Source organism: Peromyscus californicus, unplaced genomic scaffold (genome assembly GCF_007827085.1).
Source record: "Peromyscus californicus insignis strain IS unplaced genomic scaffold, ASM782708v3 Scaffold_7__1_contigs__length_154581171, whole genome shotgun sequence".
Taxonomy (NCBI): domain Eukaryota; kingdom Metazoa; phylum Chordata; class Mammalia; order Rodentia; family Cricetidae; genus Peromyscus; species Peromyscus californicus.
The window spans coordinates 117,603,298-117,629,571 of record NW_026294595.1 but is presented as its reverse complement, the minus strand read 5'-3'; the positions used below and the strand labels follow the sequence as shown (position 1 = coordinate 117,629,571).

At 43.6% G+C, this 26,274-nt stretch overlaps 1 protein-coding gene and 1 long non-coding RNA gene across 6 annotated transcripts in view; one reads left to right on the top strand and one right to left on the bottom strand.

Annotated features, from left to right (window-relative positions):
- Positions 1 to 4,230: 4,230 nt before the first annotated feature.
- On the bottom strand, positions 4,231 to 9,209 carry LOC128102124 (uncharacterized). The gene is made up of 4 exons (XR_008215326.1): positions 8,916 to 9,209; positions 8,494 to 8,578; positions 7,950 to 8,152; positions 4,231 to 5,864 (listed from the first exon to the last, which is right to left on the bottom strand). It is a non-coding gene; the product is annotated as an uncharacterized LOC128102124 (long non-coding RNA).
- Positions 9,210 to 10,587: 1,378 nt separating this feature from the next.
- Kif16b (kinesin family member 16B) overlaps positions 10,588 to 26,274 on the top strand; it is a 279,659-nt gene continuing 263,972 nt past the window's right edge. For 2 of the 5 annotated variants that reach the window (XM_052723314.1, XM_052723312.1), the window contains exon 1: positions 10,588 to 10,818. In XM_052723314.1, the coding sequence (XP_052579274.1) occupies positions 10,772 to 10,818 (47 nt within the window). In that variant the 5' untranslated portion in view covers positions 10,588 to 10,771. The remainder of the gene's footprint in view (positions 10,819 to 26,274) is intronic. The other 3 variants (XM_052723316.1, XM_052723317.1, XM_052723315.1) reach the window with 2 other exon arrangements.

Genomic DNA, 26,274 nt, shown 5'->3' with positions numbered 1-26,274 from the left:
TTGTACTGACCACAGGCCAAGTGGGCACAGGAAAACTTTCAGCTACCATAAAATACTGTTACCAGTGAAATCAGAGTTTTCCTTCTGTAGAATGTTGGACTCCTTAGTAAAATAATTTAAATACAGACTCAGAAGAAAGCTCAAAGACAATTTTATTAGTGTTTGAAAGAAAAACATAGGTGCAGTCAAGCTACAAATCTCAGTTGTGACTGGAAGGACAGAGATGGAGAAAAGGAAGAGAAAAGCCATTTATTTTTATTTTTATTTATCTTTTATTTAGAGTCTAAGTAGCTCCAGATAGGATCATTAACACAAGCTGCTAATTAGTGGGGTCCAAGTTGCTATCCTATAAATAGATTTAAGATTGATTTCAAGCCTTCTCTAAAGACAACAATACATCTTATGAGCATGTTGTTCAGCTTCAAAAATTTGTGCCACGACTCTAGTAAAATGCCTTTAAAAATATTAGCATGTCAAATGCTGATGAGCATGTGGCACAATCAAGCTGTGTGTCACAGTGCACACCTATAATCTCGATACTGGGGAGGTCTAGGCAAGAAGATCATGAATTTGAGGTCAGTTAGACTAAATAGTAAGATTCTGAACAAACTATGGGCTGGCAATGTAGCTTGGTGGTAGAGTACTTGCCTGTCTCTATCTCTGAACACCACAAATACACACACACACACACACACACACACACACACACACACACACACACACGAATGCACATCTGTGTGTATATGTGTTTTCCATCTAAAATTCTCATATATTGTTGATAGGTATACAAAATGGTATACTCTACTCTAGAATTCAAGAAACAGTTAAACATACATTAAGCATAGATTGAGAAATGCTACTTCCTAGGTTTTTATGACAAAGAAATGAATACTTTAGGCTCACACAAAACTCAGTGTGTAACCATTTATAATGGCTTTATTCATAATTGCTCAGAACTGGAAATAAACCAAATGTCCTCTGACTGGTGAGCCACTAAACAGACTGTGGTATAATTAAATTCAGTAACAGAAGGAGCCATGAGTATATCCAACAATACGGATGCGTTTCAAATGCATTATGCAAAGCCAAACTCCAAAAGGCATGCATTCTATGATTCAATTTACATGTTATTCTAGAAAACAATGAACAATAGGAACACAGAAAACAGATTGGTGATTGCTAGGGGATTGAAATAGAGGGAAGACTCTACAAAGGGCCTAGGGGAATTTTGGCGTGTGACAGTGTCTTTATATAGCTTGATCCTTGGGAGCCATGACACCATCTGCATTTGTCAAAGTTTGGAGAAGTATATGCTAAAATGCGTGTCTATTACTGTCTTAAAATAGTTACTCTATACCTGAGCTTCAAAGTAAAAAGTCTATAACTCAAGGGAATTATTGTTGTTGTTGTTATTATTATTATTATTGATGTGCAATGTTTGGAATCTCATCTAGGTGGTAATCATCTGGTTATTACTATGGTTTTGGTAGGGTTTGTCACCACAGAAATTTATGCCAGTGTTTAATTTCATGAGGCCTTGGTAAGTGAAGCCCAGCGGGGACGTTTGGGTAACAGGGTTACAAAATGATGATGCTATCCTTCAGGAGGGAGTGTGTTTTCTCTGTGTTTGGAATGTTCATGTTTGTCTTTGTGTTTTCTCCCATGATCTGAAGCAGCTAAGGGCTCCCTCAGAAGCTAAGACAATGAAGACTTTATGCTTTTGAACTTCCTCTTCTTTGTGAGGCAAAATAACCCTCCATTTTTCATAGTATTATTATCTAGTCTCAGATATTCTGCTATAGCAGACAAATATATACATGTGAAACAATTTATCCACTTGAACTTTATGCACCCAGTAAATGTATTTTATATCTTCTTTAAAAGTAAGAAGACAAAAACTCGTAAGATTTATACATATAGCTGGGGGAGGGGAATGAGAATGAGACATTGGGAAAGAGGGTCATATGACTCCAATACTCTGCTGGGATTCACGAAATACCCCAGCACAGTATTTGGCAATGGCAGGGAGGAATGCTCCATATACCAAAGGGGACTGTGACCAATGTCACCGTGTCATGCAACTCTGACCCTTTGTGTCAACTTGCATTTGTATGCTGTTTTTCTTCCATCTTTATTCTGTTCTTGCTTCTGACAGATACTTTTCTATTTCTAGAAATTTCTCCAACCCCTCTCTGCTGAAGGCACTGAAGAATGTCTGAGTCTCCAGGACACAGATATCTGGCTCAATCCCAAGCTTCCATACTTTGAAGCTTGATGGCCCTTGGCAATTTTTCACCTGGCAGATTTCTACTTTGTGAGTCACACAGGTATGCACAAGGTTTGCTATCTAAGGCATATTAATGATCCTCAGCAATGACTTGGAAGCAGCCCATTATACAGGGACATTCCTTTCCAGCATTTGAATGACTTCTGCAGCATATTTTTCTGGTGCAGAAACATGAGCCACAAGCACTCCACGACCTTATTATCTAGTCGTCTGTGCAGGGTCAATTGATTTGGATGGTATCAGTTCCATGAATCCTCCCCTGGAGTGCAGTAGGGCAGAAGCACAGAAACATTGCAGATTCTAAGCATTCTTCATTTCTTCCTGAAATATACAGAAATCCGAATGTGTGCCCATCCTTTCCTGGCCATGTGACTTCCTTACATATGAGCATGGTGGTCTTTTCTTGACACAAACTCCAGGATATACATGACCTCTAATAGAGAGGAAAGAGTACCTAAACACCATCTGGAACATAGGATATTTTTTGGTGGAAGTGTTTGTTGTTGGACAAGCAAGGATAATTTATTTCTAGGTTGTTCCTTCACTCCACGTTTTTGGAGTCATTTTCTCTGGGGTCCTCATTGTTGAGCATTCTCACCATTTAACCTGTTGCAATCAAACTCTGGACTTGATCCCAGAACTACAAAATGAGATCTTGGCCTTTAGTTGTCTATCATGTGCCCAAGGGGCTGGTTTGCTGTGACTAGACCATCTACCATCCATCTGTCGGCTTTGAAACACCTCTCTTATTTGTCCCAGGAATGCAATTAGGCAAGTTACTTGGCACTGTACCTTCAGCAATCTTACCCAAGGTTTAAGCCACCATAGCAAGAGCTAGTAGGTAAAGGTTTCATCAGGTGAAATGGATGAGTGGTGTGTTCTGTATCTAGCCTTAGTTATACGCAGTAGCATTCATCTCCTTGTGCAAAGGAAGTACAAATTACTATCCTGCCATCCTCAACACTGTATTGAATTACCAATACAATCAGAATCAGCACTTCTGGAAAGTGCTGATGGCCTATTTTGTACTTGTTTGTGTTAATCAATGTTAATTAAAAAGCAAGCACAGGGGTTAATGAATTATAATGGGCTTAATTAAGCTTGACAGTAACAAATGGCATAACCTCAATGTTATGGGCCACTTAAAAGAACAGAAAGGGACAAAATGGGCCAGAAAATCATCATGTAGAAATTCACAAATATATACATTGGCCACTTGCAGAAAGAGAATGATGTAATGAGTTTATTAGTTTTGCTAATTGTCAAGTTAACTACTTACAAAGCTGGCATCACGGGGAATATAGAGAATTATAAGACCCGTTCTTTATCCTTAAAGGTTTTGCAATATTATTTTTATTTTATGTGCATTGGTGTTCTGCCTGTATGCATGGCTTTGCAATCTTATTGGAAGAGAGATACATAAAGACAAGTTTTAAAATATACCACTGAAGCTAGGGAGGCTGAGGCAAGAGGACTGAGATTTCCAGTTCAGCCTGGGCTACACCCTGCCTGAGAAAATAAATTGTGTTTTGGTTTCAGCAAGTCACAAATGAGCAAGGCCACCTGTGCAGCAGAGCATGCAGAGAAGGGAGTGATCACCGCTAGCTGATACAGTGAGAGGACCAGGGAGTTAAAGCCCAAGCAAAGGACTGTTGGGAGAAGTGAGGGTGTTAGGTTTGGGGATGGTAGTGCACAGCGCATGCTCAGAGAACACTTATGCTTCCATGAGTCTGCTTCATTCACTGAAGTTCCAAATCTGGATGAGAAAAGAGACTTCCAAGGTCACTTTGCCTTGGTATCTTCAAGAATAAATGAACAATGACCATGAGGATTCTGAGATTTCAGCTGTAATTCTAAAGAAATCTGAGCAGGGCCTCTGCTTGCCAATGCTTTTCTGTTTTGTTTATTTATTTATTTATTTATCTTTTTTTTTTTTTTTTTTTGTTTTGTTTTGTTTTTTCGAGACAGGCTTTCTCTGTGTAGCTTTGCGCCTTTCCTGGAACTCGCTTTGTAGACCAGGCTGGCTTTGAACTCACAGAGATTCGCCTGCCTCTGCCTTCCGAGTGCTAGGATTAAAGGCATGCACCACCACCACCCGGCTGCCAATGCTTTCCTATCACTCATGTTTCTACGAGATTACCCATTACTGAATTGCCCTTTATGTGACCAATAACACACACCTTAAATCCCAGTGGCTTAAGCAATGGCTACAGATCGGTGTGGTAGTTCTCTTGGTCTGGATGGGGTCAGTCATTCTCATCTTCTTTCAGTTACATGTGATCTGCTGCTAATTTGGCAGGAACTAGCTGGTCTTGGGGAGTTTTCTTTACAAGTTTGGTGCTTGACTAGTTACTGGCTTTGTGGCTAGGTTTGACTGAGTCATGTGGTCATTCAGTGGGCTGCCCTGGACTTGACCACATAATAGTAATTAGCTGGGGTCATGTGTAACTTGAATCTTAAAAGGTCTTATTAATAAAAATAAACCCAGAGCCAGGTATTGGGGTGAAATATGAAAGATCAGAGAGACAGAACTGGCCACAGCTAACCTCACCTTGCCAACTTCTCAGCCGATCCTGTTTCCTCGGACTGAAAGCCTCTGAGTCCTCACCCGAATGGATCTCAGCTGAACTGCTGCTCAAAAGCCTAAAAGCTTAACCAGGCCAAAAGCTTCTAGTTTCTGGTCCTCATGCCTTATATACCTTTCTGCTTCCTGCCATCACTTCCTGGGATTAAAGGCGTGAGTCACCATGCCTGGCTGTTTCCAGTGTGGCTTTGAACTCACAGAGATCCAGATGGATCTCGCCTTCAGAATGCTAGGATTAAAGGTGTGTGCCACCATTTTCTGGCCTTTATATCTAGTGGCTGTTCTGTTCTTTGACCCCAGATAAGTTTTAGGGTGCACAATATATTGGGGAACACAATATCACTACAGTCATATGTTTTTGGGGTTTTTTATTCTTGTTGGAGGCTTATTATTACTTATGAATGCTCAGCCTTAGCTTGGCCTATTTCTTGCCAGCTTTCCTTAACTTTAAATTAAACTGTTTATCTTTTGCCTCTGGGCTTTTCCAATTCTCTTACTTCCGTAAATCTCACTCTTACTCCATGGCTTGCTGTATAGGTGGGTGGGTGGCCCCTAGGTCCTCCTCTTTCTCTGGCTCCTTCTTCTCCACTCCTCCATCTCTTTTCTCCTCCCTCCTCTCAGATTTCTCCTTCTGTACATTTTTCTCTTCCTGCCAGCTTTGCCTATCTCTTTCTCCTGCCTTGCTATTGGCCATTCAGTTCTTTATTAGACCAGTCAGGTGTTTTAGACAGGCAAAGTATCACAGTTTCACAGAGTTAAACAAATGCAACATAAACAAAAGTGACACAGTTTAAAATAATATTCCTCAACAGTCATGGAACATGAGTTTTGAAGCATGCAAGGCCTCTTGAGTCCAAGGTTTGTAAATCACAGGAAGTCAACCCTGCTGCAATCTGTGAGCCAAAGAAAGTTCCACAACCAGCTCTGAAGACAAACAGTGGCAGATTCCACCTTCAATGAAGAGGCACAGCAGAAGGATGCTGCAAGGCATGCCTGTTGGGCAAGAAGGCAATTATAACTATTTTTATAATTGGTGTTGGACATAGAACCCAGGCCTTTCACATGCTAAGCAATGATTTACCATGAGCTGCATCCTCTGTGTGATTAGTAAACCTTCACGTTCTATTTCAGGTAAAGATGCTTTCTCACTGGATTGAGAAGTGAGTACTTCTCAGAACATTTTTCTAAGGTATTTCTTTTGCTTCAGAAATTCCTTTCTTACCCATTTTGGCAGTTCAAATTTTGTCTCTCCTTCAAGGTCTGTCTTCAGAAAGCCTGAGTCCATGAGATCCTTCCCTTGCCCTTTGCAGGGCTGGGGTTGAGGGGGGGGGATGTGTTTTCTTACCCTTAAGGGGGTGAGATGCTGCCACCAACTCTATGAAGTCTATCAATTCTGAACCATTTGTGACCATAGGTATAGTTACATGCAATTGAAAACAATCTTTTTCATCTTAGTATATAAAATGACTGTAATTTAGGGTGGTCGTTTCTATTAAATTGAATCTGCTGTGATTTCTTCATTCACTTTGCTATAAAAGAAAACTGGTATTCAGGGCGACCTGCTTATAGCTTTACTGAAATTACCAAGCATGGCTGTTGTGTGTGTGTGTGTGTGTGTGTGTGTGTGTGTGTGTGTGTGTGTGATTATCTTTACAGTTACCTTCTTTCCTAGGTTTTCTTCCAGACTCCAAGGTACACATTTTAAATTTTCTTTTCTTTTTATGTTTAGTATGTATGGGACATCTAACCACACCTTTACATTTCATAACTTAGGAAATAAAAACCATGCTGGATTTGCATTTGGTGCCTATCATCTCTGCTTTTGATATTATGGCACAGCTTTTGAAAACCGGGAGAGTACTTCCCTTTATTGTTTTGCTGCCCTCTTAGTTTGGTTTCTGTTGCTGTGATAAAACACCACAACCAAAAACAAATTAGGGAATAAAGGGTGTATTCATCTTAAACTCTCAGGTCACAGTTCATCAGTAGGAGAAGTGAAGGCAGGAACCTGGATGTGGGAAGTGAAGCAGAGGCAATGGAGGAATGCTGCTCACTGGCTTGCTCCTAAAAGACTGCTCAATCTGTTTGTTTGTTTGTGGCAGGCTCTCACAATGTAGCCTTGGCTGGTCCGGAACTCAATATGTGGACCAGGCTGGCCTTGAATTCATAGACCCTCCTGCTTCTAACTCCAGAATGCTGGGGTTAAAGGCCTGGACCCACATGCCTGGCCCTTGTACTGCTTTCTTATACAACTCAGGACCACCAACCAAGGGGCTAGGTCCTCCCACATTAGTTGTTGTCAAGAAATTGCCCCCACAGACTTGCCTACAGGCCAATCTGATGGAGGTGTTTTTTTTTTTAATTTTAATTTTATTTTTTTACTTTTAGCTTGTGTTGACCAAAAGGGGGAAAAAAATCTAACCAGAACAACTGCATAACTCCTAAATTCAACTGTGTGGATAATGCTTAATGTCAGTACATATAGCACTTAGAAAATAGATGTGTTATGAAACATCAGTTACATCTTGCATCTCAACTTAAATGTGTCAGTCTGTTTATCAGAGCTTCTAAATGGTCCTGTTCATGAAAGAGCAAAACAATTTTATTCTCTAGGAGCTAGAAATAGAATAAGGTATAGTATAGTGGAAAGATTTTCCGTGTCCCACCTGGCCCCCAGTTGGGACAAATCTCTCTCACCCGAAGTCCTGTAGCTGTTTATAAAATAATCACTCAGAGGTTTAATATTAATAATTATAAACTATATGGCTTATGGCTAAGAATTCTTGCTAGCTAGCTCTTTCATCTTAAATTAACCCATTTCTATTAATCTGTGTATTGCCATGTGGCCATGGTGTTACCAGTGTGCTGGCATGTTGTTCCTTGGGCAGCAGGCTGGTATCTCCTCTGCCTCTGCCTTTTTCTTTTTTTTTTTTAGTCTCTCTCTTGGATTTCCTGCCTGGCTATAACCTGACTCGCTCTAGGCCAGAGCAGCTTCTTCATTAACCAATCATAGCAACACATATTCACAGTGTACAGAAACACATCCCACAGCAGTGTAGCTAATGAGTCCACACGCACACATGGAGGACATTGGATCGCCTGGAGTGGAGTTACAGGTGGTTATGAACTGCCAGATGTAGGTAGGTGCTGGCAAGTGAATTCTTATCTTCTGTGAAAGCAGCAAGTGCTCTTAACTGCTGAGTCACATCTTTCCAGCCTCAGAATAACATTTTAAATCCATAAAATAAACGATATGGGATCCAAAAGAAAAACCAGTTTTTCTGAAATACAAGAACCAAAATATAGAAAATAAATGTGATGAAATCATACATGTACTTTTGTTAAATAGCAAGTTATACTATCAGTTTCACAACTGGCATAATTTCAAAATCAAAATATAAGAACAATTTGAGAGACCTGCAACAGTTTCAATTTAGAACAAAATATCAGTGATTTCTAGTATCATCAAACTCTCAGCTGTTACTTCAGCTGCACCTTTTACTAGGGTCGACTATATAGAGTTAGGGTTTTTTGTTTGTGTTTTTTCCTCATAGAAATTCGAGGACTTTAACATTATTCAGTGTCTCTTCTGAGTAGCTGCTCTCCTGGCAGGTGTCCTTACCCACACTGATGCTGTGCTTTAGCGTTTGGACATCCTCATATTTGACTTCTGCACAGGTGAAGTCCTGGAAGGCTGTCTAAAATTTCTAAAACAAAAGAGGTACTAGATCATTCATTAAAGTTTGAGAAGAGCAAGCCCCTTATCTTATAATCTTTCACTCTGTAATTTCTCTCTCCCTCCCTTCCTCCCTGCCTCCGTCTTCCCCCCCCCCCCCTCTTCAAAGTGCAGAGTAAATTAATCAGGGGAGTGCCTGCTCATTCAGGTCTGTGGCGAGAAACCTCGCTGCTTCTAATTTGAAATCTCCAGGCCTGCTGTTTGGGTCCCGTGGGCCTCAGCACCTTGTCGGTTTTGTGCCCAATAGCTATGTGTTGGAAGTAGAGGAAGATTATGAATACGCAGGCTCCTGGAAATAGTGGACAGACCTGCTTACATAAACCCAAACTCGAACAAAAATCAGGTAGAGGAAGTCACAGTAACAAGTACACTACAGCTGAACACTGTCGTCCTTAAGAGTGGGGTGGATTTTGCGGCCCTTGAGTACAGAGGTCTTCCACCTGTTCTTGGTTGTTGCAAGCGGTGACAAGGCAACTAGCTTTCTGGTTGTTGAAGTCCCGCCCGCCCGAGAGCGCGTCCCACCGTTTGTCCCTCTACAGCTCCCATAGACGGCGGGCTCCGCCCCTGCCCGTGGCTGCCGAAGCGGCGAGCTGCTTAGCTAACCACGGCGCCTAGACTAGCCCACAGCTTCTGCTACTGCGCACGCTCACCCGTTCCCTCCCACTCCGAGTTTTCCCGCCTTTGATTGGTTGACTTTGCACCCATCTCTAAGCTACAAAAGTAGTTGCGTCCCGGCTTTGTAGGGCAACGAACAACGGGGACGCTCTGATTCTAACTTAGCTTGTCGGATTCTAGAAAAGCCGCTGAAATGACGATTCCTGGAGCTAGTGGACAACATGCTGGCAGACATATATTTCACTTAATCCATTTTCTAAACCCTTGGAGTTCCAGATCTGCAGGCAAGGCGGACGTCTGAGAGTTGCGCGCCCGCTAGGACTGGAAGACTCAAAGCTAGTTTTGGAGCTGGAGCCAACCATCAGGAACTCGTTTTGGCTCCCTTCAGGGAGTGTGGGAGCATCACAACTAAGCTTTCTGGAAGAGTCCATTTGAACCCGAGTCATATGCCGGGGAGTGTGAAATAACAGCGGGAGTATGAAGGTCCCGAGGGCAGAATGTTCCACTGTGGCTGGGCTAGAGACCTTGAGGGTGAGGTAGTGTAAGTCAGTAGGTTTCCCTTGTATTCAACTATCAGCAAGTCAGAAGGTCAGGGTCCTAGAGGAGGGCTGGTCTGTAAGTCCTGAGCTGCCCTGAATGGGGCCGGAGGAAGATAGAGTTGATGCCTGAGTTTTTGTGACCAGCGGGTATGTCTGGCTTACAGGTGGAGGTTAGGGTTGTAAGATGGCAGGGCTATTTGAATGAATTTACAGGAGGAGAGCCTGGCAAAAGGCCATCGACGCTAAAAGCTTTATTTAACTCTTCAAACAGAAAGCGGGTGTCCACACGTTTGATCCCCCAATGACTAAAGTTAAATTGCTAAACTCACAAAAATGCAAAAACTCCTTCTTAGATATGATTCCAGCCAATACAACATTTCTATCTGCCGAAAACATGCTCGATCCCATGTTTCCCTGATACCCTACATTGTGGGGTTTAGGACACATGCTTAGACCTTTCTGAAGAATCTGAAGACCTTTCCCTGATACCCTAAATTGTGGGGTTTAGAACACATGCTTAGACCTTTCCCCACGACTGTACGATTGTATGACTGCTTGCTTCTCAGCAAGACAGATGAGTTGATCAGCTCGGGCTGGATAAAGCCAGATCCATGTTAATGGTTGCAAAGAAGGTCCAAGAATAAGGCGATCTCACTTTCCTTGTTTCTCAGGGCCCGACTGGATTTGGCTTTTCCGGGTTAGTACGCCCCGCTGGTTGCCATTGACTTCAAGGCGAGGCCACCCAGGAGGCGGTGCTCAGGCTTCCGGGCCCCGCCCCTTCACGCCGTGGGCCGCCGCCAAACCCCGGTGCGCGGATCACGCGGGCCGGAGCCGCTCTGGGCATGCTCAGTGGCCTGGCAGGTGTGGCCGCTTCGCAACTCCAGGTCGGCCCCTGCCGAGGGGCGGGTGAGAGGGAAGTGGGCGGGGGTGCGGGCACAGTCGCTGGAGTGGCCGCCGGCCGCGGGGTGCAGGCCTGGTGGGAGCGCCCGCGGGCCGGGCCGGGATGAGCCATGGCATCGGTCAAGGTGGCCGTGAGAGTCCGGCCCATGAATCGCAGGTGAGTGGGGCCTCCCGCCCCCCACCCTCGCCACACCCCAACCCCGGGCAGCCGGTCTCCAGCTCCGCTCACAGGCCATTCTGGATTTCAAAGGGACAAACTCCTGACCCACCTGGCCCTGCCAGTGGCCCTGGCGGCCCGGATGAGTTAAGATCTCCCGCGTTGAAGAGGACTCGGAAGGAAAGTGTTCGCGAGGCTGGGGAGATTGTCACATACAGTACCCATCCCAGTAACGTGAGGCTTGCTTGTTGGCCCTTTAAAAAAAACACCAAGGGGCCACGTTCGTGAATTGAAATATTGGGGGGGGGGTCATGGAAGTGTGAGGGGTTCCCCGAGCTGCCAGGCACACCCTCTTTTGTGCCAACTCAAGACGTCTCTATGAATCATGCCACTTTTTAATCTGGAGAGGTTTCCCAGTCCCTGAACGTGGACCCAATCAGTAACTTAGCAGTTCTGAAGGTTTATGTGGGGGATGAGGAAACTTCAACAAAGTTTTGACTCCTTGAAGGAGAGTCACGTGGCATGTGTTTAACTAATGCTGATGTAAGGGGGCACAAATCGAGAACACGTTTAGAGTGCTGCCGCTCATGTTTTCCTACAAAGTAGTGCTTTGCAGTGGGACTCCCCTCTTTTGGCTGAGAACCTTTTTCAGTGACTTCCTCCTCAGTTTGGAAAGGTATGTTGAGAAAGTTAACTTTTAAATGGGCTTAACTTCAGAGACTGAAGTACATCTAAGTGGATGCCCTCCGGGTTGACGGGCAGAGGTCACACAAAACCATTTGTATTTATTGCTGTTTCAGTTCTTGGACATTTGACTTACCATATGGCCTTTCTCCCTGAGTCATACTGTCAACTTCTGGAGCTCAGTGTTTGTTGATTCTGACAGCCGATTAGGGCACCAGAAGATCATAAAATCAAGGGATTTTACTAGTCTCTCTTGAATCTCTTTTCCTATTGGCAAGTAGAAGAGCCATTATCCTGATATATAACCATTAAATACCAGCGCTTTGGGAAGTCCATGAGTTTTGTGTGTGTGATTTTCAAGTTACTTCTAAAACTTTTTAGGGAGTTTGAGGTATATATGGCCGTGTGTGTGTGTGTGTGTGTGTGTGTGTGTGTGTGTGTGTGTGTGAGAGAGAGAGAGAGAGAGTCCAGTAGAATATTTGTTTCCTTACACACCCAGTCATACAAGATAAATAGGCACCAAAGTCTTTTAGATGATTTTAAAATATTTTTCTTTAGTAAGGATTTACATTGTAAAGAGTTCTTTTTTGGAATAATATGAACATATGCTAGAAAATAGTATCAGATAACTTTAGAAAACACTTATTAAATATGTTCAAATGTACCACATGATGCTGGGCTCTGGAGTAGAAGGCAAATAAGGTGTTGGTAAGTGTCTTTTAGGAGCCCACTGGCTAATGAGGGAGGGGTGATAATACATGGACAAGATTGATCAACTTGGACCTTCTGGCAGAGGTGCTTTGAGTTCAGTGTCTTGTCAGTGTAAGCCTTGTGTCCAGGCCCATGGAGGCAGGAAACAATTACAGAAGCCATATACCTTGAGGAGACAGACAGATGTGATGTCTGTGCCCACCAAGTAGTGCTAGTGGCACCAGGATTGGGACAGAAGGTCCCAATGAACTGGACCAAAGGTGGAAATGGGAAGGTTGGATAGACACACCAAGACAGTTCCCTGGTAGACTTGGTAGAATCTGGCAGCTCATTGCATAGAAAGAAGAAGGAAGAGGGAGACTATTGAGAGTCATTAGTTGAAGTGTGATGTTCAAAGAGCTGGAAAGCTTTGAGGAGAGCATTCTCAGCCATTCAGACATGCCTGAAGTCCAGTAAGTGAGTTACCAACTCAGTGTCCAGACAGTGAGTGCTGCATGCATGTTTAACTTGTTCTTTGAAGTGTGGGGACGAGGACATCATGTTTTTTTGCTTGAGGCGGTCAGCAGATGGTTGGAATCCTGGTTAAGTCTCCATGCTTCTGGGATGATCATGCAGAACTCTGTAGAGGAGAATGAGAGTTGGAGATTGGCTATGCCTGTCTTTAGGTTTCCAGGGAGGAGAAGGGCTGGATGCCATGGAAGTGAACCAGCATAGTACACTGTTCTGACAGGAGCAAGAGTCCCCTGAAGGCTGTAGCAGCTGTTGGTATCAAATGTTACGAAAATGAAGGAGGTCCTTGGTCCAAGCGGTGTAGTTTCAGGATCCAGATCGAGAAAGTGGCAGTAAAGTATAAAGGGAGATGCCAATGGCAGCTTGAAGTATTTGACCTAATTCATAAGTCCACGGTGGTGATTGGAAGTAATTGGGTTTACCACTGCTCTGATAACTTCATTTGTAAAAAAGTTTAATATGTGGATCAGAGTTTTATCTACCAAGATGTGGATAAGGATGGTGTGGCTTCTTATAACAGCAACAATAAAAAAAAAAAAAATCATTAAGTGACCAGAATATAGAAACACAGGAGATTTGTTAAATTTGTAACTGAAGTCACGTGGTGGAATTTTTTGCAGCTTGTAGAAAGTGTGGATTCATTGTAAATGAACCAACGCCAAGTTAGAAGACTGAGCAAAGAAAGATACATACACACACACACACACACACACACACACACACACACACACACACACACACACAGTAGAATAGAGTGTGTGTATATGTGGGTGAAGATACCTTAGAGAGCCAGCTTGGCCTATGAGGAGCAGTTTATACGGGAGCTAACAGTGGTGCCTCTGTGAAGGAAGATGGATGGCAAAGATGGAATATTTTTCTTTTTCCTCTCTTACTATTTGAATTTTCACATTCATGCATAGTTGTAGGATTAATGATTATAAACTTGCTTGTGTGATTTTTAAAAGCTACTTAGAGACATTGGCTCTGGCTGGGAAGAATTTCAGGTGATTGTTGGAGACAGCTGAAGGAAGTTGTTATTTATTTGTTTAGTGGTTGTTTAAAGTTAACATTTCAAGTAAGAAAGCTTCAGGCTATGGCACCAAAGTCAGAAAGAGGCCCGGAATGAAGTGAGGGCGGTCCTGGAGCCATCGGAAGAAGAGGGGCCAGTATGAGTGTCTGAGTTCTGAGTCTGCAGCCCTCTGTCTTCCCTGTGTGAACATGATCCCAGCCATGCTTGTTTTTACTGCCTAATGGGTTATGTGGCAGGAGAAGCCATTCCAGATGCAGAGATCCTAGTTCAGTATCTGACTTGTCTGTTTTCCTGTTTGTCCTTCTTTTCCTTCTTCTCCTCCTCCTCTTTTGCTTTATACTGGGAATTGAACGCAAGGCTTTGTATATGCGTTTCAGGTTCAATACTACCGAAGTAGATGAACTAGAGCCTTGGTCATCGTTATAGTCCGTATTTTGAGACATAGTCTCCCTTTTTATTTTGATCAGGTTGCCTAGTATGGTCTTGAATTCACTCTGTAGCTTAAGAGAATATACTATGTGTCCATCTATCTGGTAGGAGCACCAAATCCTTGCACAACTTTTAGTAGTAGAGGAATATTGTTATGCTATTTTTACAGATTGGGAGGCAGTGCTTTGTAACACGAATTGCTAACCGATCTTTTAGTTTTTCAAGACAGGGTTTCTTTGTGTAGCTTTGTGCCTTTCCTGGAACTCACTTGGTAGCCCAGGCTGGCCTCGAAGAGATCCGCCTGGTTCTGCCTCCCAAGTGCTGGGATTAAAGGCGTGCACCTGGCGCTAAACGATCTTATTAATAAATAAATAAAAACCCAGAGCTGAAAAATCAGAGAAACAGAACAAGCCAGTCATGTTCTTACTTCTATGAAATCCTCAGCCTCAAGAGTGAGACTTCCTGTTTACTCACGTGCTATATACCTTTCTGTGCCCTGCCATCTTCCTTCCTTCCTAGTGCTGGGATTAAAGTCATGTGTGCTTCCCAAATACTTGGTACAAAGTCGTGAGTTCTCAAGTGCTGGGATTAAAGGCATGTGCCATGCTGCCTGACTGTGTTCCCAGTGTGGCCTTGAACTCACAGAGATCGGATGGATCTCTGCCTCCCTAGTGCTAGGATTAAAGGTGTGTGCCATCACTGTCTGGCCTCTATGTCTAACCTAGTGTCTGGCTCTGTCCTCTGATCCCCAGAGAAGTTTTTTTTTTTTTTTTTTTTTTTTTTTGGTTTTTCGAGACAGGGTTTCTCTGTGTAGCTTTGCGCCTTTCCTGGGACTCACTTGGTAGCCCAGGCTGGCCTCGAACTCACAGAGATCCGCCTGGCTCTGCCTCCCGAGTGCTGGGATTAAAGGCGTGCGCCACCACCGCCCGGCCCCCAGAGAACTTTTATTGGGGTGCACAATATATCACCACAGTACCTTAGTCCATTAAGGGTACTGTAACAAAATATACAACTGGGTGCCTAAAAAACAACAGACATTTATCCCTTGTGGTTCTGGGAGTTGGCAAGTCCAAGGTCAGTGTACTGGCTGAGGAAGGCACCTTAGCTATGTCCTCATATGGGTCAAGGGGAAAATTCCTTGGGCCTGTTTTATGAGGATGATAAACCCATTGAGGAGGGTTTTTGCCCTCCTGACTTAAAACCATGGCATTGGGGCTTGGTAAGGTTTTAGCTTCTGAATGTCAGATGAACACATATTGAGACTGTAGCACATAGCTGACAAAATAAGGGCCATACTTTAAAAAATGAGTAAGCCATTAGCAGACACAAAACTTTGCCCATGACTTTTATAGGCAGAAGTTTAACATTTTATACATTATATACGCTTTCCTTTGTGACTTCTTTTATTGTTCTGTTGATTTTGCCCTTTCTGCAATCTTACAGGTTCTATTTTTATTTTTATTATTTTTTTCTTTTTCTTTGGAGATGTAACAAGCTGGGCATGGTGGCTCACATCTGTAATCCCAGCACTCTGGAACTCTGGAAGTTGAGGCAGCAGGATCACCAGTTTGAGTCCAGCGTAGGCTATAGAGTTAGATCCTGTATCAAAGTACCAACTCCAATCTCCCCCCACTCCTCCAACCCCCACCAAAAAAAAAAAAAAAAACACCACAGAGAAAGACAGACAAAATAATTTAGTAACTGTTTTTTCCATTTCCGGTTAATTTCCCTTCTTAGTTTTTGTTTTTTTCTATTTTGTTTGTAGTATTAGGCATTGAATCTTCAGGCCTCTTGAGTCTAAGTCTCACTTATTTTGAGCAGGTTGCCCAGGCTGGTTTGAACTCACTGTGTACCCCATGCAGGCCTTGAACTTTCCATCTTTCCTTCCCTGTTCCTGAATAGCTGGGATGAGTGATATCTCATGAAAACACTGATGATCCTTCAGGGTCTTTGATACTGTAAGAAGGTCAGAGCCTTAGGGCAGAAGGTCTTGAGTTAAATTTTTAGTTTCATTTCTGAACAACATAAATCAGAGCAAGATACTTAATTGTCCTAAGTGTCAGTTTTTATGTCTGTAAGATTTGCTAATAATTATAGATACTATGAAGTCTCACAAATCTGGGTGGTGTTGTTGTTGACTGACCCACAAGGAGACATACAGTTTAATTTGTTGGTCTGTAGATTAGTAAAAGGACACATGAGGTATTTATGCACATATGTAATTGACTCTAATATTTTCTATTCTACATTATTGTATTATTTCATTTAAAATGCTTGTTTTGGATGACTAGACTGATCTCAGGGGGACTGATGAGTTGCAGCTGGCAGTGTGGCAGACACAGTGTGGGGGTCTAATGATAGAGACAAAAAGATAGAGACCCCTCACTTGGTGCCTAGCATAGCAGGGGCTCTGTAAAGATGTATGTGGTGGGCCTAATGGTGTGTCTTGTAGGTGAGCACTTGCCTAGCATGTTCAAGGACCTGGGTTGCATCCCTAACACCATATTACCACAAAATTCTCCCTCCTCCTCTTCCTCTCCTCCACTTCCTCATCTTATCATTACTATTACAGTTTAATGATTGTAACTTTTTTAAAAAAAAGTATAAAAAGAAATATTTACCAAGTGCTGTACATGTGCCTACCTTGTTTTGTGGCTGTTCCTCGTAAAGGGCTGTGCTCCCTAAGGCAGATCAACTTTCTGTAGGATCTTAGCCTTCTTGATTAGCATTGCAGGTACAGTTTACCCTCCTGTCACTCTAGATCAGTAGAGAAGGAAAAAGTGCCAGTGGCATTTTGACTGGGATCAGTTCCTTTAGGGTCCAGCCAAGTCTTCTTCCCCTTTTAAGATCAAGGTAAGATCCAAAGAAAGGTAGTTCCTGGTCAGTCTGGGAGGGTAGGTGGGTGGGTTTGTCCTAGATGGAAGATGGGAAGGAACCTGTTCAGACACTGTTCCCTGCCAGACTCCACGGGAGTCTCTTATCTTTTCACCCTGGCAACCTCTTCCTCCTTCCACCAAATGACAATGACTGACCTAGCCTTTTTTTTCTTTTCTTTTCTTTCCTTCTGAGACAGGATCTCTTCTATCCCATGCTGGCCTTGAACTTGCTATGTAACTGAGGATGACCTTAAACTTCTGATCCTTTTGTCTCCATCTCCTGAGGGCTTGGTTTGGTTTTATGCTTCCTTGCTTTGTTTGATGCAGTGTTGGGGTGCAAACGCAGGTCTTCATGCATGCTAGGCAAACACTGGGGGCCTTTTGTCCTCACTGTCTAGAGGGAGACTGAGGCCTCTTGGATGACAGTGCTGAGCTGAGCTAGCTCTGATTCCCTTCAGAGCCCTGTGTATGGGCACTTGTTGCCTGAGAGCTGTCGGATGACAGAGGTCTTGGGCCCTGGGGACTTGCTGGTCTGGTGGTTGTGGAGGCATAGACATCCAGACATCCAACAGTAGTGATGGAATCCTCTTATAGTTCAAATGGAGCACCTGGGGACTCTGGGATCTTGGGGAGAAGTTTCTGGGATTTCAGGCAAGTTAGAGTTTGAGTTGAGCACTGTAGGAATATTACCAGGGACCGTTTACCAAATTCAATAAATGGTAAGTGCTTGGGGATGCTCTTTGGGAGCTGGTATTGCAAGCCCATTCTTCAGTTGAGAACCGAGGTTCAGAGAGGGAAACAATCACAGAGGACATTGGGATTTAAGCCTGCCTGTTAATTTCAACTTCCTGGCTTAAAGTCCTTCTGGTATACAGAAGACTTTGATGAGGGGTTGGGGCACTGGATTCCAGTGAGGTAGGAATAAGTTTCCATATTTTAACATATTTTTGAGAATTTAAGAGTCAGAAGGCAGAGTGTTGATTGTTAGGGCTTTTAAGTTCAGAATCCTATCCTGTCAGTATGGTTGCTGCTGGCCATTTAAACTTTAAAATAAAAAATTTCATTACTCAGTTGTTCTAAGTGCTTCAAAAGCCTCAGATTGGCAATATAGGCAAGTCTGTGGGGGCATCGTCTTGATTAATGATGGAAGGGCCTGGCCCACTGTGGGTGGTGTCAACCCTGGGCTGGTAGTCCAGATTGAATAAGAAGCCAGGCAGAGTGAGCCATGGAGAACAAGTCAGCAGCACTCCTCCATGGTCTCTGCTTCAGTTCCTGCCTCCAGGTTCCTGCCTTGAGTTCCTACCCTGACTTCCCTCAGAGATTGTGTGTGACCTGGGACTTGTAAGATGAAGTCAATCTTTTCCTCCCGAGGTTGCTTTTGGTCATGGTGTTTTATCACAGCAATAGAAACCACACTAAGACAAATGTGTCATCCATAGACGTGTACCTAAGGAATTTAACTTATAAATTCCTCTAAATTCTATGATTCAGAGTTGACTACTTGCAAAGTTTTGGTATGTTTGCATACAGACTGTTCCTCCTCTGCCTGTGTGGGGCCATTACATCTATACTTTTTATATCCTTGGTTTTATTGTTCCATGAGAAATTGTGAAGACTAGTCAGTGTGCAAAAAGGCCAAAGACTCAAAGATGGCTTAAGGTTTGGGGCTTCATTAGGTAGAAGAATGTTTGTTCCAAGGTGTGAGTGCCTGTAAGGGAGCTGACTGGGGGGACAGGAAGGTGCATAGTGGGATGCTGGTGGGAGATGCAGGCAGTGGGAGCTGAGGTGAGCTATTGGCTGGGAGGTTAGGTACTGAAAGGTGTTGGTTGCTTTGGTGGAAGTGAGCACTGTCACCATCGTGAAGAAAGACGAGATAGGCAGCAGATCTGTGTAACCAAGACCGGAGTTCTTCAGTAGGCTGACTGTGTGACTTGCCACGTCACTTATACTTGGTGAGGCTCAGTTTCCCTTCTCTTAAATCCTCATTTTTCTGGATGTGTTCTAGAGACAGCTGGGAATCATTGAGACTGTTGGGGGTATCACAAATTAAAACCATTTTATAATAATGCTGAGTTGCTTGCTGTTGGCCCTTTAAACTGTGACTTTCACTGTCTAATGGGCATGCATGTTATGTTTTGCACTATAAATGTTCCCCATGGGCTCGTGTTTTGTACACTTCTTCTCCAGCTGGTGCCACTATTTTGGGAGGCTGTGGAACTTTGAGGAGGTGAAACCAAAGTGCCGGAAGTGGGTCACTAGATGCAGGCCTTTCAGCCATTAACTGAGCTGTTCGTCTGTACCCTCCTCGACATGATAGACTGAAACCCTCTGAAACCATGAATGGAAATAAACTTTCCTAACCTGTGTCAGGTTAGTTGGTCACAGAGACTAAACAAGGGACTGTTACAGATGCTATTTGCTGGTGGTGTTTCTTCTTGAGATTATTTCATAAACATACAGTGGAGTTTTCCAGAAGCACACAATGTATGATACTGTCCTGGCTCTGTGGGCTGTTCTTTGCATTTTGTTTACAAAATTAATAAGAATTGTTGCCAGGGGTTGGGGAGATGGGTCAACAGTGCTTGCTGAGCCCAACAATGCTTCAGTGAGAGACTCCATCTCAAAAAATTAGTTGGCAAGCTGTCAAGGAATACCCCACTTTAACCTTTGTCCTCCCCACGTGCATACTTAAACATGTTCACAAGCACCCTCACACAGTACATACATGCACATGTACATGTAACACAAACATACAAAAATTCTTAGGGCTCTTTGATCATTTTTAAGATCATAAAAAGGTCCTGACATCACATTTGAGACCTGGTGCCTTCAGATAGTGTTGTGTAGGTCGTTGGGAAGAAGATGAAGTGATAAAGTACTTGGCACACCTCCATATGCCCAGTAACCTGTCAGTAAACCCTAGCGATACTGTTGCTCGTAATTTCAGTCATCATGCAGGGAGGGAGCCGTGACCCTGTGTTCACTAGTTTTGTGTCAACTTGACACAAGCTAGAGTCACCTGAGAGGAGGGGCCGTTGAATGAGAAGATGCCCTCCATAAGGCAGGTGGATCTCTGTGAGTTTGAGGCCAGCCTGGTCTACAAAGCAAGTTCCAGGACAGTCAGAGCTGTTACACAGAGAAACCCTGTCTTGAAAATGCAAAAAAAGAAAACAACAACAAAAAGGTTGTAGGCAAGCTTGTAAAGCATTTTCTTAATTAGTGATTGGTGGGAGAGGGCACAGCCCATTGTAGGTGGGGCCACCCCTGGGCAGGTGGTCCTGGGTTCTATAAGAAAGCAGGCTCTGAGCAAGCCAAGGGAGCAAACCAATAATCAGTACTCCTGCATGGCCTGTGCATCAGCTGCTACCTCCAGGTTCCTGCCCCGTCTGAGTTCCTGTCACGACTTCTTTAGGGATAGGCTATGGAGGGGAAGTGTAAGCCAAATAAAGCCTTTCCTCCCACACCTGCTTTTGGTTATGGTGTTTCATCCTAGTAATGGTAACCCTCCCTAAGACAGACACCTAGGGTAGAGAGCAGACATGAAGAGAGGAGGGAGGACAGCAGGAGAGTAGACTGTCCTGCCAAGTCTTGGCTTGAGTCTGGGTTGGCGATTAGCTCACCAGCCTTGGAGGTTGTGTGGCTCAAGACCAAGTCCACTGGCAGCTTAGGCTCTCAGTAGGACTGCTGGAGGGGCTGTGTGATTTGAGGGGCGAAGAGCTGTTGTGGCTGCATGGGTCTGTCTTGAGGTATGGTGGGCCACAAAGGCTCAGAACTGGCACCTGTTAACTTCTTTCCAGTGAGTGGGAGAAGGAAGGTAGCAGGGGAGAGGGAGAGAGGGCTCAGGAAGAGGGGTGGGGGGTGGGGGGCTCAGGAAGAGAAGGAGTGGGGAGCAGGGGCTCAGGAAGAGAATTAATGGGGAGTGGGGAAGGGGAGGAGCCAGGAAGAGGAGTGGGCCTGCGGGAGCTGGGTTCCTGCTTCCTGGCTGGTTCTGAAGCACTCCTCTTTTTCTGAAGCACATGGCTGCTGTGCCTCACCTGGGCTTATTAGAGGACCCAGGTGTGGCGAGCACAGGTGTTTTCAAAAAGGAGAAAAAAAAAGTAATCGGTGTGGGAGTTGGGGGTCGGGGTGGGGTCCACATGAAGAAGGATAAAGGGCAAAAGAGGGAAGTGATGTTAGTCTGTGGGTAGAGAAAGGGGTTTCTCGGTTGTGCATGGGAGAGCTAGGGTGCTGCCCCTGGGCTTCTGTGGGGTGGTGCTACTTACTGTCTCTGACTCCTGGAGTTTGGAGCACAGGGAAGGTTTTCCTTTGCCTTGGGTGATCTCGACAAGTGATGTAAGCAAATGAGCAACGATAGAAGATAGTTCAGAAATAGCATAGTAATCTTACATTTATTGAGCACTAGTGTTTTTAAAATGCTCTTTGCAGACTTAGAATGTTTCCTAAACATACTTGTGGCTACACTTTACTGCAAACAGGCTGTGTGTTTGTGAGAGAGCTGGAGTGTATAAGTTCCAGTACATACCAGGGAGAGACTCAGCATCTGTCAGTGGAAGAGGGAGGAGTTATTTAGAGGCTGGAAGTTACCTCTTATAAAGTGGTTGGGTCTGAGGTTGGTTTATTTCAGCCACCATTGTTTCATTACTATTTTTCCAAGTTAGTTTAATAGCCTTTTATTGTTTTTCAGGTTCTTGTACAGCCTCGCTGACACTTATGAAAGAGAACATGTTAATTCTACTTACACTTGCAATCCTGAGGGAGGAAGTGACAGTGTTGTGTGATAGGCAGCTCTTACTTGCCATGAGACTTGGGTTCATTCCTGGCTTTGATGCCGTCTGTCAAGCTCAAGTGATGAAAAAGTAGGCAAGGGAGGAATTCATAATGGGAAGTCAGTCATGGCTTGCTCGGATTTTGGCAGCTGTTCATGACAGGTAGAGCAAGGCCCCAAACTTCCTTCCACTCGTTTGCTGCTTTTGGCCTGAACCACTTTCTTTTGTGAGCCTTTGTGTCTTCCATCATTAACTACATTTATTATTCATTGCCTCTGCCTAGTGGAGGGGAAGTGTGTCTATGATCAGCCATCTCTTCAGACACTTGGTGTCCATTTCAATGAGCGAGTGGAATTTAGAATACTTTGAGAAGTTGGTGCTTTCATTGTAATGGTTTTCACAGTGGACTATTTCTGTCCACTCACTCATTTGCTAGGAATTTGAAATCCTGCACCATCATTATCTTATATACTCCTAACAACAATCCTGTCATTAGCTCAGACTTGGAACACTGAGGATCAGAGTAGGATCCTGACTGAATGCCACTTCCTCCAGGAAACTGCTATCACATTACTCTGGATTCCTGACTTCATAGCAGGTGCCATCGTCCAACTTTCTGTGTCCATGCCTGTGTGTGATATATTCTTGTTGCTGTTCTTCCTTTACCTGAGCTTCCCCAGAGCCAGGAGCCACGTGGATGTGGATCTTGTTTGCATTCCTCAGGGCTTACAAATTGTGCTGGTAGACTCCTGTAGCCCCCATCTCCCCGCAGCCCCCACCTCCCCGAAGCCCTCACCTGCCCGACATACATCTTTACTTGGGTGAGTGTCTGTAAGGAACCAGGGATCCATGGCCTCCACCTCTGTAGATCAGTCATGTTGCTGTCTGGGAGGAGAAAAGGGAATCTTACATTCTTGTTGGGTGTTAGAAAGCAGGTAAGCGGTCTGGAGAGGGGCCTGGGTAAAGGTTTATAGCTCTCATATCTTTGCCATTTATTAAATTTATTATGTAAAATTCACATAGCCAGTGGCATGCTTTAACTATTAAGTTAGAGAATTGGAAGGACAATGTGTATTGTGCTTAAATGAAACATAGTTGATGGGATAGCATAGTCTAGTCTTTTCCTGAGGAAAAGTGTTTTTGAGTATTTTTAGACTTAAGCATGCACTCTTCAGCTGCACCCTCCTTCGCCCACCTTCCCCGTAATGTTAGTATTTCACATGATACAGTGATCAAAAGCCAAGAGACTCATGTTGGCACAGAGCTGCTCAGTTGACTCTGTTTGCATTTCACTGGCTTCCTTACATTTCCTCGTCTGTGATCCAGTCCAGGGTCCTCGTGTCCCATAGTTGGCATCTCTCCATGTCTGACCTTAGACTTATAAGCTTCCCTTGTTTTTATGACCTCATGTTTTTTCTTTTTCATTTATCATTGGTATTAAATTTTTTTTTTGAGAATTTCACACACGTACATTAGAATGATCTTCAATTGGTTTTAGTGATTTTTTTTATGATTAACTTGAATTAATGCATTTTGGCAAGAGCATCACATACATGATTTTGTGCTTTTCCTGTGGTGTATGTGAAGTCTGTATATCAATAGGTCTTATTACTGATAATGCTGACTTTGATGACCTGGTTAGCATGCCCTTTATTTGGTCCCTGCCCTGGTCATGTTTTTTTTTTCTTCTTTGTAATTAATAAATATCTTGAGAGAGATACTTCTGCGTGAAAGTATTGTGATCAGTTCACTTCGGAATTCCACCTGCTCCCCACAAAGGAATGCATCTCAGGTCTCCTAATAAAATTGTTGTGACTGGAAGGTTCATTTGTGGCAGTTTCTCTCTCCCCAGTGGAGAAGGGTTTTCATGTTGTTTGAAATGAAGGCCTTTGGAGTTTTGGAAGGCTGCTGTTGATTGTTCAGAACTCTGCTTTCAACAGGTCTTCAGCAAAGCATTTCCCAGTTCAGTGCACACTGCTGTTTTCCACTCTCAACTACATTAAAAAAACAAAAAAACAAACAAAAAAAAAAACAACTATGTCTGTTAACCAGTTTAATGATCCGCGTCCTGAAAAACCCAAGTGTAGTGAAATTATTGTCTAGAGAAGTTGGTAGAATTTGAACTTTGGGTGTGAGACAGTGCCACGGTTATTGTTGTCTAGTGCATATCAGTTCTCTTTCCCCCGGAAGCTGGGGCTGAGTTGGGGTGGGGAGTGAAAGGTCCCTGGAGGACCGAGAAACTCAGAAAGAGAATTATGAAGTTTTCAGAGTTCAGAGCCCACCACAGGGTGCTGCTCTCCTGAGCTTGCTTCTCCTGGCCCTCTTGGCCCTGTGAGATCTTCCCGCAATGCACCTGTTGATTCTCATTTTCAGAATCTCAGGGATTCTGTTTGTCAGTTCTGCCTGGGGCACAGGTAAATGACTCCATAAGCTCCCTGCGAAGGGGCCTTGAAGTCTCTCAGGAAACTTCTAAGAGAAAGTGATTCAAGGTGATGAAGACTAACTTCAAAGTGAAAAATGCTGTCGAGATAAATAAACCCTTGAAAAGTAGATTCTGGACTGTGCGATGGCTCTGCAGTTAAAGGCACTTGCCACCAAGTCTGACGGAGGTGGATCTCTGGGACCCACAGGGTAGTGGGAGAGAAGTGACTCTCAAGTTCTCCTTGACCTACACATGCTTATGGTAGCTGTGCATGCATCCACATGCGTGAATACATTTATCCACACAGAAATGTTAGAAAAGAGAATAGTTGATTCTGGCCTGTTTCCCCCTTTTCTAAAGGTTTTGTCTTCATGTGAGTTATTACTGACTTGGTCAAATAGGACAATTGGGAGACTATTGTTAGCAGGTATGGTTGGTTCCCATACAAGATGACTTAAATAATGTGCTTTTCTTTTCCTTATTTTTTTAAAAAATATTTTTAACTCTTCATGTTGAAATACTGCAAAAATAGCAGAGTTCTTATGTATGATTCATAATGCCATAGCATTATGAATATAATGCCATTAGGGTTTAAAATTGGAAAGTAATATATTATTGGTGATAGGAACACTTTGTTTAGATTTCCTAGGTTGCTCAGGTAAGACCTTTATTTTGTCCAGGATCTAGTCCAAGATCCTACATTACATTTGGTTGTCATGTAAAACATCGTTCCCTGTTGTTTTCCCAGCTTTGCTTGCCCTGGCATATGTGACGACGAAAGATGGATGACATTCCTCAGGAATGGCCCTGTCCATTATATAGATTGGGGACTGCCTTTCCTTTAATGTTGTGGTTCTCAGCCTTCCTAATGCTGTGACCCTTTAATACAGTTTCTTATGTTGTGGTGACCCCCAACCATAAAATTATTTTGTTGCTACTTCATAACTATAATTTTGCTACCGTTATAAATCGTAGGGGTATTTGATATGCAGGCTATCAGATATGCGACCCACAGATTTAGAACCACTGCTTTAATGGAATGTAGATATGGGCTTTCAGCTGTTAATACCTTTTTTTTTTTTTTTTTTTTTTTTTTTTTTTGTTTTGTTTTTCGAGACAGGGTTTCTCTGTGTAGCTTTGCGCCTTTCCTGGAACTCGCTTTGGAGACCAGGCTGGCCTCGAACTCACAGAGATCCGCCTGGCTCTGCCTCCCGAGTGCTGGGATTAAAGGCGTGCGCCACCACCGCCCGGCGTTAATACCTTTTTTAACTAACTGGTTCCATGTATCAATAAGAAGTGGGGACTGAGGGGAGGACTGGAGTTACAACCAGCTGCAGAAGGGCAGTTCTCAGTGTTGTGTCCAAGGATGGCTTTAGGCAGAATTAGTAATTATAATGTAGAGACCAAACTCAGTGCCTTCAGGGGTCCTGCAAGCCTGGAGCAGTTCCTGTAGTTTTTATATATATATATTCTTTGTTCTTTACTCTTTTGGGGGCCTGCCATCTAGCTCCCAAATAATCACACGGAGAATTATTGTTTCTTATGAAAGCCCGGCCTTAGCTTGGGTTGTTTCTAGCCAGCTTTTCTTAACTTTGATTATCCCATCTACCTCTTGCCTCTGGGCTTTTATCTTTCTCTATTCTAAATACTTTTCCTTATTTCTTACTCCATGACTTGCTGTGTAGCTGGGTGGCTGGCCCTTGGTGTCCTCTGTCTCTCCTTTTTCCCTTCTCCCTCTTCTCCTTCTATTTATTCTCACTGCCTGGCAGCCCCGCCTGTCCTTTCTCCTACCTACCCATTGGCCATTCAGCTTTTTGTTAGACCAATTAGGTGTTTTAGACAGGCAAAGTAACACAGCTTTACAGAGTTAAACAAATGCAACATAAAAGAATGCAACACATCTTTGCATGGGAAATAAATATTTCACAGCATAAACGAATGTAACATATCTTAAACTAATATTCCACAAGAAGTTCCCCATGAGAGGAGAAGCTGGCTGGAACTGAGTTCTTGCTTCACAGTTAAAGA